At 26.8% G+C, this 23,266-nt stretch overlaps 1 protein-coding gene across 3 annotated transcripts in view; it reads right to left on the reverse strand.

Annotated features, from left to right (window-relative positions):
• The window catches only part of LOC136088967 (receptor-type tyrosine-protein phosphatase epsilon-like), a 158,580-nt gene that overhangs the window by 81,230 nt on the left and 54,084 nt on the right, over positions 1 to 23,266 (reverse strand). For 2 of the 3 annotated variants that reach the window (XR_010642672.1, XM_065814258.1), the window contains exon 5: positions 18,157 to 18,434. Coding sequence is in view for 1 of the 3 variants with exons in the window: in XM_065814258.1 (XP_065670330.1) it covers positions 18,157 to 18,434 (278 nt within the window). In the remaining 2 variants the exon portion in view is untranslated. Of the gene's footprint in view, positions 1 to 6,008; positions 6,113 to 18,156; positions 18,435 to 23,266 lie in introns of those variants that run through there. The other variant, XM_065814259.1, reaches the window with a different exon arrangement.

The following is a 23,266-nucleotide window of genomic DNA, read 5'->3' on the forward strand; positions in this document are numbered from 1 at the left end:
GTATTGCTCTTCAATGGCTTTTATCATATCTTCTCAATAAATTGCAATGTGTCTCGATCAATGATGCCAAACCTTTGCCAATAAAATACTCCACAGGTGTACCCAAAGGTTCTGTATTAGTCTGCTTTTCCTTATTTTTATAAATGATCTTAATATTTTTCTAAATTTTTAATAGCTTACCATTTTGCCAATGACACCAACATACGCATAAAAAACAAATCATTAAAAAAATTATCAAACATTAATCATGATTTATCCAATTTACTTCAATGGGTGCGCTCAAACAAACTAAGTCTTAATATTAAGTATAATATTTAAACATATTAAGTCTTAATACTAACAAAACTGAACTCATTATTTTCAAATCAAGTCTATCTAAAAACTTTGAAAACCTAAACTTTAGACAAAAAGTGGCAAAAAAATCTTTTGTGTACTTTCATTCATATATCTTGGAATAGAAAATTGACTCTATTCTTTTCTTCTCATCTTAAAAGCTTAGCAGTGAAACTGCGTAGATCAAATTGGATGCTAGCCAAAATTTATCATTATGTCAATTATGAAATTTTACTCAATATATACCATGCAATTTTTTTTCACATCACAGATATGCATGTCAGGTTTGGGGACAAACCAAGTCTCATTCTTTTTTTTTATCTAACCTACAAAACAAGGCTTTTTTAAAAATAATATACTTTCAACATTAACATTCTAATTCTGTCATCCTTTACTTTTTATCAAAAGTACTCAAAATGTGTGATCTTGTTTATATATTAACTGTTTATTTGTCTGTCATTTTTTTCACCACTAAATAAAGTTCTTGTTATTATCATCGATCTTTTAGTAACTTAACTATCCATCCTATATTGCTGTACAATAAAATACACTGATAACTCTATTACAAAGCAATGCATCAAATAGTGGAATAATTTACCTCTTCATTCAATTTATTTACATTTTATAACTGTCATTATTACTTATTATTATTCTTTTATACTTATCTGTGACATTTATACAATATTATTATTACTATTATTGTTATTATTATTGCTGCTGTTGTTATTATTTTCTAGTAAATGATATAAATTAATTGACTTAATACTTTCATTTAAAAAGATATATGAATCAAGGCTGATACTTGAACATCTTATTGTAAACTTTCAATAATAAGAGTAGAGGGGATGGGTGATTGGGCAATCTTACTTTTGGAAAAAATAAACTTACTAAAAGAAAGTATAAATAATAATAAAATGCAAAGGAATTTACTTTAAACATTTATAACACTCTTGATTAATATAATTAAATAATGTAATGAAATATTATTAACATATTTTTAACAATTTTTTTTTCTCAAATTAACAATTATCAATTTTCTAAAAGAAACAATTATCAATTTTGTTCATTTTTTAAAAGAAGCAATCATCATTTTGTTTACTATGGCATAAATACATCATCCAATTAATCTTAAAAGAGTACTTATGACATGAAAATATAAATTGAAAAATACATCACACATTAAAGGTGGAAATTTACCTGGTTAGGTAACCTGTTGTGATACTGCAGTTGGTGTTATTAAAGTAGCAGTTATTATTGATGTTGTTAAGTAGAGCAAATTATATATCATGTCGACAACATTAAAGAAATCACAGCTTCTGTTATATACCAAAAAAATAAGTGTGTTTAAGTGTATTGGGTTAAATCATATTTGATAAACTAATAAAATTAAAAAATCGCATATTAAAAAAATTCTTTTGTCTTGAAAGTATATTTGAACAAAAGATTTTGCATAAATTAATATTTTTTCAAAAATTCTTAATTTATGCTTTTTCTTTCTAAAATATTGAATTAAAATTTAAAACTAACTCTCATTCTTTGTGATATACTAGTATAAATTTATGTACATATATATATATATATATATATATATATATATATATATATATATATATATATATATATATATATATACTATATATATATATATATATATATATATATATATATATATATATATATATATATATATATATATATATATATATATATATATATATATATATATACATATATATATATATATATATATATATATATATATATATATATATATATATATATATATATATATATATATATATATATATATATATATATATATATATATATACATATAGGTAATTCCACGACGTTAGGTTTAGACATTAGAGAAGATTTTACAAGAATTAAAGTATTGCTAATGGTTTTAGTAAAATTTTCCAAATAAATATGAACTTGATCTAACATATTGCACAACAAAACGCTGTCAGAACTTATGTAGATTACTTTTCATTCAACTTACGGTGCCTAAAAGTAATGTTGCATTCAGAACGATAAAATTAGGCAAAACAAAAAAATTTTTATTTTAAAATTCTCTGAAACTATTAATGCCATACATTTTAAATGGAGTTATTCTCAAAGCATAGGTCTTAAATATTAAAATAATATAAAGTTTTTGGTATCCAAACATATATTACGATTTCCTCATGAGAGTGCGCTGCTATGTCCTCAGTTGGAGGGTAAGTGTAATGCTAAAGTGTTAAAAGTTTTAAGAATAACAATCTTTGGTGTAGTGAATGCTTTAACATTTTTCTAATCTCAACGGATGACATTTCAAAAATAATATGGCCTACGAATTATAAGAAAAAAAAAGTGGTGATGTTTATGCTTAAGTCTTATTTTATGTACTTTGATGATAGTCTTTGAGACTTATTATTGTTATTAGGGAGACTATAAATTGTATTTTTGATAATGCGCTTCCATTGTTGAAAAATGGCTGATGTTATGACTCGCTTTAAAAAGGACAGTCTGACCAATATATAAAGCTAGCATCCGATAATTATAATTCTTGATTAATCAAAAGATTTTTAATTACTTTTATATCAGCAAATATTTCTATTTTTTGAACCTCATTAGATTGAGGCCTGATTATGTGTAAATTGAAAATGAGCACTTTGAATTCGCCTCACAAAGCAGTGTCTCAAAAAAGCAGGCAAATTAGTAAAATTTGTTGCGTGAATATAGTAAAGAGCATTATCATAAATTCCTTAAACCCACCACTCCACTGTTCAAAAGTCACTTCATCTGCACCAAACACCAGTTTAAACCAGCATTCATTGAAATTCTCATATTGAAGATTACCGCAATATTCACAAAAAAGAAACATACACTCTTACCGGGATGGATTGCAAACAAAATTTTGATGTATGGGTAGACCAAGCATAGTGGCAAGTGAGTTGATCACAAACTGAAAATTCGCATTTATAGCACACACGCATACATTTTCTGGAATTTCTCTTTGAAGCTTAACATAAAATGGTCTGCTGGAAGCAAATTTTGAAAGTTTCACGGACACACCAGCATTGTCATTCTTGAATATTCCAAATGCTTCCTTCAGTGTGAATAGCAAATGACCAGTTTTTCTTTTCTCCCTAGTAACTTTACTGATAGCAACATCTTTTATGCCAGGTGCCTGACGGGAAATATTGTCGCGTTCATAAAATTTATGAATTAGTAGAGTGAGACAATTCTTCTGTTCTATAAGTGTACTACTTGGTCCATCATTATTAACTACTTGGTACATCATTATTAACTATTTTTTTGCCCACTTCTACAAACACAACCCGTCAACGGTCTTCATCCGTTGGTAAACTCTTCTTAACTTTGTTTACTGCCTTACCAAAAGACTGTGGTGTAAAAAATGCTTGTCAATCTGTGGATGTACTTTCTTTTTTTGGCTTCTCTGTCTCTTTTACCTCATTTTTTTAATTGATCAGGTGTCATGTTTTGTCTCATGGAGCGTACTTGATTCATTTCTTTTACTTTGTAATCTGGATGAGAGTCACAAAATTTTTTGAATCTAGATCCCATATCTAAAATAAAATAGTATTAAAATATAAATTAATGATAAACAAGCGCTGGTTGGTTAATCGCTAAATGGTTAATCCAAATAAACAACTGCTAAATAAAAAACCGCTAAATAAAAAACCGCTAAATAAAAAACCGCTACATAAAAAACTGCTAAATGGTTAATCCAAACTAATTTACTCAATTGTTAACAAATCAACGTATCAAACAATTGTAAACAGCTGTTTACAATTGTTTGATACATTGCATTTTAAAACATAAAAAATACAGATTTTTGTTTATATATGGTAATCCAAATAGTGTATTGGATATTGGAATTAAGGTATGCCCTAAGTTAGAAATACTTCACTATGTCACATTCAGACATTTTATATTGCATTCAGACAAATTTAAAAATCAGTTTATTTAATAACATAAACATTGGATGATATGTTAAAGTTATAATCATAAATATACTGATGCTAATTAAAACATTACAAATTAGAATAACAGTAAGTTATTAATAATGGTATTGCATTCAGACAAAAAATATTTAAAACATATTTACTACAAAACAACAGATAAGAGTGATTACGACCTGGTGTTGAAGAAAAAATGTAGAGTTAGAGTCACAGTACAAAATAAAACACTTAAACAAATAAAAATATGTCTTAATTAGATGTATTATGCTAAGCTAATTAGCCTATATTTACAAATTTAAATTTTATTGTTATTATATATTTTTAATGAATGAAATATCGGTAAGTCACAAAATACTTTCAGAATAATCATAGAAAACATAATTTCAATGTTTATATTAATCAAAGTAATGTTGAGAAACACATTTAGCAATACTTTTTTTTAACATGACTTTTAATCTTCTGATGTGGAATTCCTCATATGCATATATATATGTATATATATATATAGATATATATATATATATGTGTATATATATATATATATATATATATATATATATATATATATATATATATATATATATATATGTGTATATATATATATATATATATATATATATATATATATATATATAAATTATTAGAAATCACTTATTAATAAGTGATTTCTAATAATTTATTATTGTTCTATTCTTTTAAGAACATTGAGCACTCTATTTTATAGAATACATTTATAATTGTTGTTATAAAAATATATATATATATATACACATATATATATATGTATATATACATATATATATATACATATATATATATATATATACATATATATATATATATACATATATATATATATATACATATATATATACATATATAAATATATATATATATATATATATATATACATATATATACATACACATATACACACACACACATATATATATATATATATATATATATATATATATATATATATATATATATATATATATATATATATATATATAAATTATGTCAGTGTATTCTACAAATAAAGTGCTCAATGTTCTTGAAGAACAGAGCAATAGTAAATTAGTAAAAACACTTATCTAACTTTTATCTTCTACAGCATGTGTCGCCATCAGTAGGCTCATCAGGAAGCCTTCCTGATGAGCCTACTGATGGCGAAACATGCTGTAGAAGATAAAAGTTAGATAAGTGTTTTTACTAATTTATATATATATATATATATATATATATATATATATATATATATATATATATATATATATATATATATATATATATATATATATATATATATATATATATATATATATATATATATATATATATATATATACATATATATATATTTATACATATTTTAAAAAAAAGTTGTAACTTGGGAGTCCCAAAGTTTTATTTTTTTTTAATATTTTGACAAATAAACTTGATTATTTTAATTGTAGGTTTGAAAACCTTGATTAGTTTGTAATTATTTGCAATGAAATTCAGTTAATTGTAAATAGTTAATTTGTTTTTTATACTTATACTTTGACTTTTTTGCAGAGTGAACGGTAACCAGGTAGTGTTTATAAATGTATATGTGTGTATACTTTTTTGTTTGGTTATATTTAAACCAAATAATAATTAAATAAATTTATAAAAAAAATATAACTTTATGAAAGCAAAGTTTCAGTTTTTTTTAAAACTAACCTTTTTTTGAAATATCCAAATAATCAAAATGTGCAGCTACAGAAGAAAAACTTGTCTACTGTTTTAATACCACATAAATAAACTAAGTGTAAAAAAATTAACCTAAAAAAATATTAACCTAAGCAAATAATTTATTTATTTAAAAAATGTATTCATTTACTTTTAAACATGATTATGTCAAAAGTTGAGAAAATAAACAAATATTTTACTAGACTTTTATCTATAAATCATATTTAATTCAAATAAATAAATTCATTTCATAAGAAATGACTCTTAATCATTTTTTTAGTATAATTTTATAGTTTTAATTTCAGAATATTGAAAATAGTAGGTAATGTTTTACATTAGAGCTAACCTCACACCCCATAGGGTAAATAAGAGCACTAATCCATACACTGGGTATACACAATCCATACATTGGGTTAATAAAAGACAAAATCATAAACTATTCAAAACAAACTTTTATTTAAGTCACTTATTCCATACAGGGATGCAAAGCCCTACCAATTTTTAGGGACTCTGGGACTCCAGAGTCTAACAATAGAGACTCCTCAAACTCCAGACCTTAAATATTTTTTTATATAATTTTTTTCAGTCAACTAAACTAAAGTTTTTAGAGATAAAATAGTGAAATGACAGAGTAGACTATAATGAAATGTTAGAGTAGACTATATAAAATTTCAATTAGACTGTAAAAAATTTATTATTGATTTCATTTATTTGCTAAAAAAATTATTATTGTAAAATTGCCTAAGCTTGGTTACTTAAACTTTGAACATTTATTTATCATGCATAAATAAAAAAATTCCTATTTTTTTTTCATGAAACACACAGGCAATTATATTGATAGTTGAAATCATAAAAAATAAAAAAATGAAAAATAAAAATTAGTACTCAATATTTAATTTTAAATGAGAACATCTACTTTGACCAAACTTTCAGTACAATCTCATAAGTTTGGTCGCTATATAAATCTAAATAATGCATCATGTCACGAACAATGAAAACTAATTTTTAAATGTTGTTTTATTATTTAATGATGATATAATATCAGTAACCAAGAAGGGTGTTGTCCCGGACTCTAAAAAAAAGTCTTTTGAGGCACCAAAGAACATGGAGCACATTAGAAAAGACTTTTTTAAGTATAAATAGTATTATTTTTTATTTTATGTAATTAGCCAACTATTTTATTACTTTGGCCTTAATCACTTTTTTTTGTTCAGGTGCCCTAAGAAGTCCTTACAGTCTTATCACAGTAAAGAACATAAGGACTTCTTGGGGCATCTACATGCAATGTTCGCTATGCCACTGGTTAATAAAATTAAAAAGATATTTTTCAATTAAGTTAAAAAGAATTTTATAACCAAAAAAAAAAACTAGTTTGTTTTAAATAAGCTTTGTATGTTTATTGGCAATTCTTGCACATATCGTCAACCAAAGTAGAACAGCAAGATCCACACAACCCTTTGTCACAGAATTCGCAACACATCCATAATGTTGTAATTTCATCTTTAAAAAAAATATCGCAAGCTTGACATTTTTTTGAATTCAAAGAACCATCATTTACAATGTTGATATATGGAAGTCGCTTCAGATTCTGATATAGACGGAACTTTGATTACCTCTTAATTACATTATCGTTTCCGTTGTTTAATAGCAGGTTTGTTAAACAAACCAGCTTCCTTTGCCAAATGTTTTTAAATCTTAATTGAATTAGTCTCCTGTTTTATTTTTTCAAGCAAAACTTTTCTAGCTTGTATTTTGTTCTTCTTATTTTGTGCCTTTATTTGCCTATAAGTAAGTTCTATCAAAGCTTCTTTAGAAGTCATGTTGTAACTTTTCATGAGGCGCCTGTTATTATTAGAAACATTTAGCATTGACTCTGATACGGAAGCTTTGGGCAGGTCAAGATGTAAAGCCTTTAAATGCTCACAAGCACTTGTGCAGCATGTTAAAGGAAGTCTTTGTTTTAATGAGCTTGAAGAAATTTGTGTGTAGTAAACGACTGGGGCTATGGCCAGGGCTAGGTTTGATAACACATAGCCGCGACCGGGGCCAGGTTTATGAGCAGGGCTGCATAAATATTGATAGAACCTATAAAAATGTTATTTTTAATTAAAATTTACAACATGCATTTTATTTAAAAACAATATTTTATAGGATTTATCAATTTTAATGCAGCCCCGGCCAGGTTTATAACTGGGGCTGCATTAATATTAATAGATCCTATAAAAGTATTGTTTTTAATTATAGCTCATATCATAAATTTTAATTAAAAATAACATTTTTATAGGATCTATCAATATTTATGCAGCCCTGGTCATAAACATGGCCCCGGTCGCGGCTGTGTGTTATCAAACCTAGCCCCGGCCATACCCCCAATTGTTTACTATTTGTGTGCTTGAAGTTCTATGTCTTTGTATACTTGAAGGAATTTCTGGAATTGCGGTGACTGGTATAGGCAGCATTGGTAAGGCTTGAGTACTTTGCACAAAAACTGATGCAATAGCTAATTTTTAGAAGTTATTTTTTCCTGACACGAAGGAAAAATACCTGTTGCTTTGGAGCCAGAATGCACATTGTCACTAAGGAAGCTTTGGTCAATAAACTGTTTGAGCAACCCAAGGTAGCTAGGTTTTGTGAGATCTTTGAAACCAATTTGAATGAAATGTTTATTTAGGATTCCACGCAATTTACTTTTCACCATCCTGAATATGCCTACATCAAGTGGCTGTAGAACATGAGATGCATGAGCCAATAGTTTTTTTAATAATAGTTTTTTAAATGCGGAGTTTTCCGGATTCTTCACACATTTTTTTTAAATGCTTCTTAAAATAAATAATCAAATTCATCATAAATACCTTTGGCCTTGGAATAAAACATGAACAGGCGAGAATGTCCCAAAAGCATCACAACAAACAAGTATTGGTGCTGAAGCCTTTTCGTTGCTACTACAAAGTTTCTTAGGCCCTTTTGAACCTTTTCGATACACTACCTTAAATTTGCCTTGATCACATTGAAGACCAGATTAATTAAAAATGTGCAATGGCTTGGTTGGTTGGTTGCAAATTCATCTCTATTGAACATATCAAAAATTTGTGCAAACCCTGATTGCATAATTTTTAAAATTTTTAATAAATATCATTGATCAATAGTGCCTGGCTGAGTCAACATTGCAAGGTTTGACGGCATATAATTTGAAGTTCTGAGCGATAGCTCATCACAATGATGTCTAATAAATGAGTAATACCAGGCAAGTGTAACTTTATGGCCATTAAAACGCATTTGACTTGAATTAACCAAGTAGTATTTAACAATATACAGTATTTCAAGTCTAGTCAAACTAAAACCAATACACCAACATCACTGATAAATATTAAAATTTTTACTAAAATGTCCTCAATGTTTTCGCTCAACTTTGATGGTTTGCAATTTTTTTCAGTATGCTTGCCGTTACTTCTGTTGATGAAAGTTGATCTTTTAAAGCCAAATGTTATAGCTGCTTTCCTTTTACTCATACATTTTTTCCACAGCCTTCAAACCACAAGCCACCTGAGCTTTCTTACTTAAATCCATAGATGACATAGATATATTAACTTGAAAAAGAACTATTTCAGTGCATTGCAATATATATTACTGTTTTGTAATTAGTTCATATTGAGTGATTTAAATTTACCAGTAAACTTTAAAATCAAAATTTACCTGCAAATTGACCAGTAAATTTTATTTTAAAACAGGTTAATTCAGTATTTTATTCAAATAAAATATCATGGTAAGTATCCATTATAAAAATGTCAACATTTACTAGTAAATTTACATGTAAATTTATGCAATCGCAACACAAGTTCATATTAACTAAGTCACTTTTTAACATATCAACATCTTCACAATTTTTAACATATCAACATTTTCCATTTGTTATTTATCCATGAGTGACTGAAGTTAGAGTATTTCAAAATTTTAATAGTTTTAAAAAAAAAAAGTAATGTTCAAAAATTAATATATTTTTTTTGTAAATAAAATTAATTTGGTGATTCTTAATAACACTCAGATTAAATTTGATCCTTTTTAATACTTTGCTTATTTAAGATTTTAATAGCATGCCTTTTTTTGAATTGTTGTTTTGCTAAAGAATTATTCTAGCAGGTTGCAAATATACATAAATATTTTTTTTATAGATTTATATTTACAAAGTAATAGCGAATAATATACAAGAAAAAAAAGTTTGTAAAATTTGAGTATTGTATGCTTTTTCATATTTTTTCTTAAATGACCAAAGATGGTGACCGAACTTAGACGATTTTATGGTGTATCTTGTAGGTTGAAGGTATTTCTACTAACATACTTTAGATAACGGATTTATTAACTTTAAGTTTACATTCCTCAGTAGTGTAGTGGTGGTGCTTGTCTTGTAAGCAAGAATTTCTGAGTTCAATTACCACTCTGAACTTGTTTCTCTGCACATTGGCATAATTTTATTTTATATTCTTCCCAAAATTACATAATTAGTTAAATAACCCACACACAAAAATTATTAAAGTCGTGATTAATAATGATATATATAATATCATAATAACTTATAAATTAAACATGTATTTAAAACAAAATGTCATAAGGCTTTTTTATTTAACATAAATAATAAATTACATTAACTAAAAAAAAATTTTTAGTTATTATAATCTATATTAAATATTTAATATTACAATTTTTATTCTAATGATATGCTCAGACACATTTAATAGATGTCAATTGTTACACTTGTAAAATGACACTTCCTAACTGTGTTTAAAAAGACTTAATAGCTAAAAATTATTTGACTTTCCATTCCAATTTCTTTAAAAGGATCTCTTAAAAAAAGTATAAACAACCTAACAAAGACACTTATATAAATAAAACACATAAACAAATAATTAGGTATTAAAAAATTTTCAATTAAATTTAAGTTTATGTTAAATATTATTATTAAATTAAATTTATAATAAATATTTAACATTACAATTTATTCTAATAACATGCTCAGACACATTTAATAGATGCAAATTGCTACACTTGCTAATTGCTACACTTATTGACTAAGAAAATGTCTTATATGACTTAAAAATATGACTTTTTCATACTTTTTTTATCAGTTAAACCATATCTGTTAGTTAATCAAGGTTAGTTAACCATATTATTAGGAGAATGCATCAGAAAAATACTTTTTTTCACTTTTGCGTTAATGCAGGTTTGAGTGTGTAAATAATTGTGCCTAAGCGTAATTTGACATCTAGCTATCAGTGTACATCATAGGTTTTGTACACTGCATATGCTGTGATTTGTCTCTTATATTCTTTAAAGCAATGTATGCTATAAGTGATGTATGCTATAAACATGCTGCACATTTTTGAATAGTTTATATTAGAGATCCCACAAACAGTGATTTTTGCTTAATACTGAGTACTGAATATTCGGTAAGACTCTCTGCCAAATAGCTGAATATTTAGTAACTTTGGAAAACTTCACAGTTTCCAACCTGGATTAGTAAAGTGAATACCATAATTACGCTATGATATTCACTTTACTTATATATTTTATTTGCATTTTATTTGTCGACTATTTGTTACATCAAATTTTGTTCCTATAGACAAACTTTGGTCTTATTCTTATTTATATTATTCTTAGCTATATTTCTTACAAACTGTTAGGTAAGATAGTAAGATACATAATTTCACTATAGAATTACACAATACGTGTAATTCTATAGTGAAAGTTTTAGAGCAGTTAGTGGCAATTGCGTTGTTTACGGTTTATATTAGTTGCTAATATATTTATAATATAAATTGTCACTAGAATTTGTAAATAAATGAGTTTAATTCACTAAATGCAATTCATTTATTTACAAATTCAAATATTTGTTTTAAATTACAGACCTCAAATGAATCAGAGTTTTTAAAAGAACGCCATTGCTCAAAGCCCGTTATCGGGAAAACTAAAAAAACTATTTTTCTCATAAATATACGGGACTTTTGTGATATATTTCTAAAAAACTCATGCAAAATTAACATCTTAATGCACTTTGATAGTTTATATAACTTTCCATTAGTTAAAATTTAAAAACTCACCATTTAAAAAAAAAAAATTTTTTTGGAAGGAAAATAAATTAAAACTACAACTTAAAAGCAATGTTTTAACATAAAAAATCAATATTATACATAAATATAAGTTAATGACTAATATAAATATAGTAACCATTAGGTCTAAGAATTTTATTCCAATTCTTCCTCAAAGTCACTATCAGGGAGACCTAGACACTCAGTAGTTGGCCAGGAGTACAGCTTGTTTTTTAAGTGCAACCTTTTCGCTTGGGTAAGCTAAAGTATTCACCTGTGGTACAGCACTAGTATGGTTAACCATATAAAAAGTATGACCTGGCCGACTACTGAGTGTCTAGGTCTCCCTGATAGTGACTTTGAGGAAGAATTGGAATAAAATTCTTAGACCTAATGGTTACTATATTTATATTAGTCATTAACTTATATTTATGTATTATATTGATTTTTTATGTTAAAACATTGCTTTTAAGTTGTAGTTTTAATTTATTTTCCTTCCAAAAAAAATTTTTTTTTTAAAATGGCGAGTTTTTAAATTTTAACTAATGGAAAGTTATATAAACTATCAAATTGCATTAAGATGTTAATTTTGCATGAGTTTATTAAAAATACTTCAAAAATACTTTTTGTGATGTTTGGTGCTCTAAGTTTTAAAATCTAAGAATTCAGTTGCATCTACAATTTCTTTCACAGTAAACTTTTCTGAGCTGGAGCAATTAATAACAAGCTCTCTGAGTTTATGGATATTGTAAAGATGATCATGTTTTTTTTAAAACTTTTAAAATCATGACAAAGACCCTATCAAAGGGCAGGAATCTATGCCCTCTTATTGGGAAAAAATGTTCAACTTTATCAAACCTGCCACTTTCAGTCAAATATAACGGGTGATGCGGAAGTTATCGGACAAAATAAAAACGTAAATAACTTATTTATAAATAAAATAAAAAAAACTACTATTATATTTTTTTTAAATAAAACATTTATCTTTTAATAAAAATATATTATTTTTTATATGAAAAAACACCACCATCTACAATTGATCTCAATTTTGCTCTGACGCCTTTCATATGCGACTGTAAAAAGTTTAAATCAATTTCTTGTAGTTTTAGTTTAATGCCATCAATCAAAACTTGCTCTGTTGAAGCTTGCCAATCTCCCACATAAACCTTCTGTGCCAAATGTCCCCAAAAAGTTTCAATTGGTCGTGCTTGAGGCACATTTGGGGAATTGGATTCTTTATCAATGTAATAGACATATTGGTCCATCCAATTTAGAGAATCTTTAGAATAATGAGAACTTGCTAAATCTGGCCAAAATAAATAGTTAAAGTCTCCATGATACTTGTGAATAAATGGAAGAAGTCGTTTTTCTAAATATTCATTAATATAGATTGATGAATTGATTGCTACAGCCTTGGAAGTGCGAAACAATGGCTCGGACATACCACAGTCAGATATGACTATCCACATTAATAATTTTTTTGGAAATTTCTGTTTTCCTATAAAACGAACACTTTCTGGGCATGTCTTTTTGTTGTTTGCGTAGTATCCAGAATTTCCAGGCATGTTGTCCCCTGACAAACAAAAGTATTTTTCGTCATCGATGACTAGAAGCGATTTTGTGTTATAGAGTTGGTTAACTCGTTTCCTGCTTCTTTTCTTTGCCTTTATTTGTTGTTCTATAGTGTATTTTGGAGTCTTTTCACGTTTTCTATATTTAATATTTATTTTTTTTAACTGACGATCAATTGTCGATTGATATACACCGAATTTAATAGCTATTTTTCTCTGACTGACCCCTTTTCGATTATTGATAAGTCTCATTAATTCGGCTTTCTTTTCTCTAGTCCAGGATGTCGGACGACCAGGGTGATTTTTATCAGAAAACGATTGAACAGTTTCAAGTCATTTTAGGTTATCATATATTGTACTTCGAGCAAATTCTTCCTTTTCAAAATGATTTACAATTTTTTTTTTTTTTAATAGTAGGTTTATTTACAAAAAACATTTTTAGTCGCTTTCGAAAAGATTCTCGTTCAGCTGTATTTAACCTCATTTTAAATAATTGTGTTTCAAATAATAAAGTTTATATTTTATAGAACGTTTATGCCTACGCATAAAACCACAAAAACTAATTATTATGCTCAAATAATGAAATTAGGATTTGTCCGATAACTTCCGCAGCACCCGTTAAACAAAAATGTGATAAGGTTTGATTTTTATTTTGTCCACTAACTCATCTGTTTATAAACAACTCAGCTTGCGCTACCTTTTGAGTTACATCATTCAGACATGAGGATTTCAGAGTGAGATTTAATTCTTCGCACTTGCAACAAGTGTTGCTGCTTGTAGACAGCCAAAACAAATATTAAAACTTGCTTTAAAATGGCTTCAATAAAAAGAACTGCTCACTTTTAAATGGCATTGAGGTAATAGATCGCTGAGTAAGGCAATTTCTTGAGTGGAAATGATTGTATGACATTGAAGACAATGAGTAATGCCTTTTCTTCTTTTATCTTTAAGGCTTTTTCCAATATTATTAAGGTTCCATATTATCTGTAATAATTTTTTACTAATATACAGAACATAATAATGCATTGGAACATACCTTAATGCGTACTTTGCCTATATCATAAAAATTATTTTTTATAATATAAAAAGCAAATAAACCAACCCCACCCCCTACCCCCACCAATTTTTTGTTAATAACAATTTTTACTTGTTATTAACAAAAAATTTGATTTTATCTCAAAATTAAAAAAAAAAATCTGTAAAAATCTGCCTTAAAAAATTTGAAAATCCTTATTTCAGCCACAGATAAAAACAAAAATTTTCAGTGTAAACAGGCTTTAAAAATCATCAACCTAGTACATTTTGATTTGTCTAATATGAGCATTAGGTTAATTTCTCACTAAAGTTTAAAACAGGGGCGTGGAGTTGGAAAAAAAAAAAGTACCTACTCCAACTCCAATCATTGAAATTTTCAGAGTACCACTCCAACTCGGATTCCAGATCCGACTCCAAAGTAAAATTTATAAAAAATTCTTTAAAAAATTTTTTAAAAAGTATTACGCGATAATTTAAACAAAATTTTTTTTTGCTAAATTTATGAAAAATTTTCTTTGAAGGTTAAATATTTTGTACATACACATGCAAAACCGAGAAGTTTTATTATTGGAGTCAGAGTCGCAATTTTGTTTAGCGACTCTGACTCCTTTACAAATGTCGCAACTCCGACTCCACAGCCCTGGTTTAAAACTTATAACAGCATATTAAATCCTATTAAAATTATGATAAAACAGCTGTTAGAAAATGCACATTTGACTGCAAGCCATGCTAGAATAAAATAGTTTTATGTTTGACTGTACTAACTATACTATGACTGTAATAACTATAAGAACTGTAAATTGTTTACTTTAGAGTCAATTTACTCGTCATGCAAACAGGTAAACCATATCTAACCTAGTCTAAGTATTTGCTGACTTCATTTCAATTTTGATTGATGTATGATTGTCCGCTAAACAAGCTTGTTTAATTTTGTTATGCCTGTACTCACAGGGATAACTTTCTTTCCTTTTTCAAAGAAAAGGAACATCATGATCCTCCATGGCAAAACTATCTATTATACTTTAAAAAAACAGTTTGAAACTTAATAGCAATAACTGGGGAAAATATTTGATTAGTCAAACCATGGAGAAGAGTAATTTTTTTCTAAAGGGCATATTTGATGCAAACTCACCCTTTTAATAAAAAACCAAAAGTTCTCAGCTGGCTTTACTCGTATAAGAAGATGACAATTCTTCAAACTTTTAAAAGAAATTGATGAAGCACTCATCAAAGAACACTAATCATTGAAAAAATTTAAAAAAGTAGTCTTTAGAAGAAAATTAAAAAAAAACTACCTTCAAAAGAAGCACTCTGAGCAGTACACTAAGTTAACTGGAGCCAACAAGAGGGAGCAAAAATGAGAGTTCTCTCACTTATACCAACTCTAAGATACCAGCAATAACAAGTAAGTTAAAAAAAGTTAACTCTGTAACTTAAAAAGTTAACTCTGTTAACTTAAAAAAAGTAAGTTAACTCTGAAAGATAAAGCTGAAAGGAAATTGTGTTGGGTTATTAATGGTCCAAAATCAATAAAATATCATTACTTAACTGGAGAAATGATTACCTTAAACAACGAACCATTATGACTTGTTGAACAAGTGGCTTCAACAAGCTAATGGAAAAAGCAGTATGGCAAGACAAAATCCCTTGCCACACCTACATGACTGAGAAAAATATCCCCGATATTTTTAATAGAATTTGCACTAAAATTGAAGAGTTTATTTAATAGAATTTGCACTAAAATTGAAGAGTTTATTTAATAGAATTTGCACTAAAATTGCTAGAATAGGATTCTGCCAAGTGTTTTTATCATTTACTACATCTGGCTGTAGTAGACGGTTAAAATGGGTGAGGATTGGTCTTGCAACAGATGGTAGCTGTTGCAAGACCAATCCTCACCCATTTTAACCACTCTAGTATAGCACAAAAAAAACTAAAATGCATTCACCAAGAATCTAAATTGCTACCAATTAATAAAAGATGTAAGCACACGCTAGAATTCAACATACTATTTATTGGAGCGATTATTAGAGCAGAAGCAAGCTGTCTTGTTGTACATAACTGATCATGATTCTTTAAACAATTTAACATCTGCTCAATGGTAGTTAATGGAATAATGTATCAAAATTCTCAAACTGTTTGAGGAAATTACAAAAATAACCAGCGAGTAAAGTCAGCTCGGGTATTTCTTGCTTTTCTTAAAATACCTGGGATAAGTAGAGACAGCACAGAGAACGCCGAATTTATCAACTATGAGATCTTTGTTTCAATCTGAACTTGAAGCACGGTTCAACTTTAATGAAAATGATAAATATCTGGTTGCAATTTTTCTTTTCCCGCTATTTAAAACTAATTTCTTGGGTATAGTAAAAATACAAAGATCAAAACAAAAAAATCTTTTAGAAGCTCTGAAAAAAAGTTTTAAAGCGTCTAGTAGCACCGATAATGAATTATCTCTACTTCAAAAGAAAAAAAAACCTAAATGAAAATGATAAACAATTAAGATACACAATAGTTTCTGAAATTGTTTTGAGGAAGTTGCTAAAGAAAACACACGGACAGATGAAGATGCCAAACAGAAAAGTTCAACAGCAAACGAAATTTATTCATGAAAACTGTTAGCCTAGATCGGAGAGCAAACCCTTACAAGTGGTGGCCAACTAATGCAAAACAATATAAAAGCATAGCAAAATTTGCTAAGACTTGTTTATCATCTCCAGGTAGTAGTGTGCATAGTGAGTGGCTATTTTTGGAAGCAGGTATAATTTAAAGGAAAAGCAGAATCATTTGCTTTCAGCAAATAAGAAAAAATTATTTTCATTCACCATAATTTACCACCAATAGATTTCAAGTATTAAACTTGTTTTGAATAAAAATTTTTAAGATTAATAGAATCTTATAAATATAATATATTTATTATTTGATAAATCTGTTTATTCTATCATTTATAGTAAATATAGTAATATAATCTATTTCTAATGCAAATTTTTTCATGTTTCTGTATTCAGTATTCGGCCAAATAGTTTGCAATATTTGGCTGAATACTGAACAGTATAAAATGTACACTGAATACCAAATAGTTGCAAATATTTGTGGCATCTCTAGTTTATACGCGGGAGGGCTTGCCGTACGCTTTGTAATTCAATACATTTGTGCTTTTACTGGTTTAAAGCTACGTAAGTGTTGGCTAAACAAGTTTAAATTAAAAAACTTATAAAAGTAAATAAGGGTTTGTTAGGAAACACTTACACGCTGATATGAAACTTAAAAAACTCTTAAAAAGTCTTAGAGAATAATCAATTATGACAGGCAGGAATCCGGACGAGTAAAAACAGGGACTCCTGGATTCCAAACTCCAACTTTGCATCCCTGATTCCATATCATTTTTAATTTAATTGAATCATAAAATTATAACATAAAAAAATCAATTTGTTTAAAAAATAAACAACTTACACCAACAAAATCTAAACTATATTTTGTACCAAGAAAAACCAAATAACTTTTAACAACATTACTGCTATACTTATCAGAACCTTTTATTGCAATACCACTTATACTCATCACATGTTTCATATCAATTTGTATATACAGATCTTTGTTAAGATAAGACCAAAAATTACCAGACCCATAATACATGCGTGCTTGTGATTTAACAACACTTGAATCTGCACTTATAGAAATCTGCGAGTCTAGAATTATTTGACTTTCCATTCCAATTTCTTCTAAAGGATCTGCATAAAATAAAGAACAAACAACTTAACAAAGTCACTTAAATAAATGAAACAAATAAACAAATAATTAGATAAAAAAAAATTAAAAAATTAGACAATAAAAAAAGTTACATTTTAATTTGTAAAAAGATGATTTGTTTATGTTAAGTATGTTTAAAAAGTAATCACTTAATCTAAATCTCCTAATTGTCTTATCAAAAAAAAGGGTCAATTATGTATTGACTACACACTGCACTTCAAGATTTATCATATTTTTTAAAAGTAAAATTGCTTTACTGCTAAAAAAAAAATATTTTAGTATAAAAATTAATAAGTTGATATTTACTTTTCATTAAAAATTTCTAATAAATTAAAAAAATGGTACAAATTTAATTTTTAATACCTTGTAATTTACTTACAACAATAATAAATAAATAAGAATTATAAATAGAATTTAAAAACTTTAAAATCAGGCTACTTATCTAATTACTTAAAAATTTTGAATTTAATTATAAAATATATTCAAAATTTCAATAAAATTTATAAACAACATTCAAAAACATTTACAATTTACTTTTTTAAAAACCTTTTAAAAGACTTGTTTTAAAAATAACTTTCATATTTAAAATAATTTTTAATTACTTAAACAAACACATATACAAAAATAAAATCTCAGCCCAATGAATTTTTATCTTTAAGTCTGAGAACATTAAAATCTAAAATTATTTGACTTTATATTTCAAATTTTTCTAAAAATCTTGCATTTAATAACAATAATAAAAAAGATATTTACCAACATGTATTACAAAAGTGAACCAGACATTTTAATCCAAAAAAACAACTAAAGCAACAAAAATTATTTAATGAAATATGTTTAAACTTTTTTTGCGTAATGAAATAAGCTTTCCAAATCTAAACTGAATATTTTATTAAACTATTGTTTCAACAATATAAAATGTCTTTTGATAAACTGATAATGGGGCTGCTTGAGACTGTTGCAGACCACAAATGCTTGTAAAAAAGAAAAAACCATGAATTATTTTCAAATTCTTTTAATTTTTTTTGTTTTTCGCCGAGACTATAAACACAAAGGAAACATCAAATAAACAAACTTTTGTTTGCATCTATATATTATACATATTTATTTTTTAAATTATTTTTTACTATTCTTTAATAAGTGGATGTTTATGTTGATGAAGAAAGTTCCAAAGCATTGATGTTTAAAGGAAAAAAAAAAGAAAAAGAAAATTTTTTAAGAAATGAAGGAACAGTTACAGTAAAAGATTGTAACTTTGCTGAATGAAAATTCACAATAAATAGTGTTTTGATAAAAGGAACAAGAGATGATAACTTGCTTTTGCATCAATTGTTATAGTAATTGTTCTAGAAAGAGAAAGAGTTGTAATCATACAATGTGACAAGGACAAACTTTTTAAGTTTCAGAACAATTAGTGATTACAAAAATACCATTAAAGCTTGAATAGGTTTTAATACTGCAGTCATAGACAAACTCCTGCAGGAAATTTAAAATCTAATTAGATACCAGAAATTTGTTTGTCTTTCTTTTAAAGAGGTCAAGATTCAAGAGGATTATGCTTTTAACAAACATACAGACAAACTTATCTACCAATAGGAAGTTTTATTGAATACATACAATAATGGAAGTGTTGGTTGACAATAAAGTAAAACGTTTAATGTGTTATACATTATTTTGTTTGCAATTAAATTTGAAAATTACTTTTACTTTTTAGGTAAGCATTATTAAAAACCAACTAAACTTGGTTTTTTGCTGATGCTCACCTAATAAAAACTATGAGAAATCGCTTTTATCGTTCAGGTAAAATATTTTCTTTTTTGTATGTGTTTTTGTAAATATGATTTTGTTCATGTTTTTGTAAATATGAAAAACATTTGGAAAACATATAAGTTTATTTTGTCCTTATTAGACTTAATTGGAAATCACATGTGGAGTGGAAATGGTTATTTGGTATCATTTTAAAGGTGGTGAGAGAAACACTGTTATATGTTAATGAAAACTCTTAGCCTGTTTATAAAACTGCAAAACATTTAATTGTGACCTTTAATTTAAAAGTGACTTTTTAATTGATAAATAAGGGAGAATGTTTTTGTTTTCTTAAACATACAATGGCTTTAGAACTACTTTATATTGAGGTCACAAAATGTTTATTAAAAGCTGGAATGCCTATGCTCTTAGTGAGCCTTTTAACTAAGATGTTTTAAAGGAGTATTTCGAAAGGCATTGTAGTTTAGGAAGAAATGATAAACTTGCTATACACCAATTTGGTTATCAGTTAAATTCATTAAGAATGCAACACTCTGTTGTACCTGTTCCTAATAACACAAAAGCTATTCTTTAATAAATTTGTGTACAACATAATCTGCCTAATAATGCAATCCATCTAGCTCTTGTTTATTTATTGTTTTTGTTTTATTTTTTTCTTGATTAGCTAAGTTTTAAAGTTTTTTATAAAAACTTCAAGTATGGTTTCCAATATAAAGCACAAATAAAGCACATAAATAATTATCCAAATTTAAAATGCAACTATAAGCATACACTACAACACTTAAATAAAACTTTAATAAAAAATATCTCAGCATTTCTTCTTGATCTAAACTCAGTTAAAAACTTGGTTACTTCATACAGGTTTTTTCAAACTAGTTAATTGTTAAAAGTTAAACTAGTTAATTGTCTGTTTCCTATCTTCTGGATAACAAATGTCATTTAATAAAGTATTTTGAACCTACATAAGAATATTTGAAAACATTTTAACTATTAAATGATTGAAGTTATCTTTAATGCATCACTAATGGATTGGTGTGCTCATTATAGGTATCATTTTAAACCCCCTTTTGACTTGCAAATCTTCCCACATTTAATACATGAACTTTTCTTTATAATTTTGTAATTTTAAAATATTGTATTATAGCATTACAAACACGGACACACATACACAGATGTAGACACACTATTTGCTTTATCATTTTTTTTAAAAACCTTGATATAAATTTATCCAAGAAAAAAAAAATCACACCTTTTTAAATGCATTATTGCAGGCCTAGTAAGAAGCGCTACGCAGCTTGCATTTTACCTGCAAAAAGGCGATTTGCCTACGAGTTCAGCAGTTTTGCAAACTAATAGATTTTTTGTTAAAGAAACAGTTTGTTTAATAATTTTTTTGTTATTGCTATAAATTAGTTAAAAAAAAAAAATGTTTGTAAGTTTAAACTTTTCATCATATTTAATTTTAAGTTTTATAACCTTTCATTCACAAGTTAATGTTCATTTTACATATAATGATTTATTTATAGTTTTAAAACAATTATTTTTTTCTTCATCTCTTTAAAGAAGTACTAATGATGAGCTGTTTATTAAAATATTTCCTCATCATCAATTGTCGAGACCCAGGTGTGATTTCATGAGTTGTATGGGAAGGGGTTTGTTGCCAACTCCCTCCCCCCCCCCCTCATATAAAAAGACTAACAGTTAAATTTTTTCTTTTTTTGAGACATTCGACACTTTTGAAGAATTCACTCTCCTCATTTCATTTGTAAAATCACCCCTGGCTGGACCTGTCGGTAATGATATGTTAGAGAATTTAGTTGTTCAAATTTTTTTTTAGTCGAAGAATTAGAAATGAATGATATTTTGGTCGAAGTTTCTTTTTTGCATACATGTTTCCATTATCATTAATTTTTTAGATTGATCTTAGAATGTTGATTAGAAATGATAAACTAGTTTATGAGCAGTAGGCAAATACTTACTAGTCAAGTTCTTTAAAAAAATTGTTGATAGATTTTTTGTTTTGTTTAAGCACTGATTCAAGCCAAATGGCGTGAGATAACTTAAAACTTATATCGGGGTCAAGGCAGACAACGCGGTTTTCGAAGTGAGAATGGGGGAGGGGGGCTTGACACACTCATATGAAAAAAAAATTTTCAATTTATAGGTCTTTTTCTAAAAAAAAAGGGCCTCTAAAGAAAAAGTGGTGTTTGGGCGGGGAAGGAGGTATGTGTCCCCCACCCCCTATACTTATGACGTAGACAGCAAAGATGATATGCAGACAATCTTAAGAGATTAAATATAAAAATTCCTTTTAAATATATAAATTATTTTTTGCCATAATAGTTTAAAAAATGCACGATTTATTTTGATGTAAATATTTTATTAATAAGATATTTTGTTTATTGTCAAATCAATTCGATATAACGTAAAGTTTTCATGTCGTTCATTTAATTTATGAAAATAAATTATGATCATGAATATGTTATCGGTAACTGATAAAACTCTTTATTGTTTAAAAAAATTAAAAACATTAAAAAGAGTTCATAAAATTGATAAGAAAAAATTTATTAACAGTTAATAAAATAACCAAAAACCAACTGTAAAATTATAAGAAAATAAACAAATATTATGTTACGTTTTATGAGAATATATTTTTTTTTAAATAAAATTTAGTTCCTATTTGATAAAAATGTTAAAAATAATTTTTCAAATGAACTTTGTAATTTTATTTGTAACTTTTGTTATAGTGAGAAAAAAACAAACTGTATGAATGATTTTTAACGCGTTAAGAAAATAACTTTAATTACAATGTGGTACTTGAAAAGACGCTAGTGATGCAATTTAACTTCTAACAATACAAAGTATATTTGCTGAGTTGAGTTACTTTAAAATGCGTTAAGCATTTTTGTTACGCAGCGAAATCTCGTAACAAGGCCTGTTATTGATATCCTTTTCAAATATTTTATGTAAGACAATATTATCAAATTTAACTAAATTCAATTTGTCTAAAAATGATTCAGAAATCAACATTTATACTTAAGTTTCTTGT

This window comes from Hydra vulgaris, chromosome 12 (genome assembly GCF_038396675.1).
Source record: "Hydra vulgaris chromosome 12, alternate assembly HydraT2T_AEP".
NCBI classification, from domain to species: Eukaryota; Metazoa; Cnidaria; class Hydrozoa; order Anthoathecata; family Hydridae; genus Hydra; species Hydra vulgaris.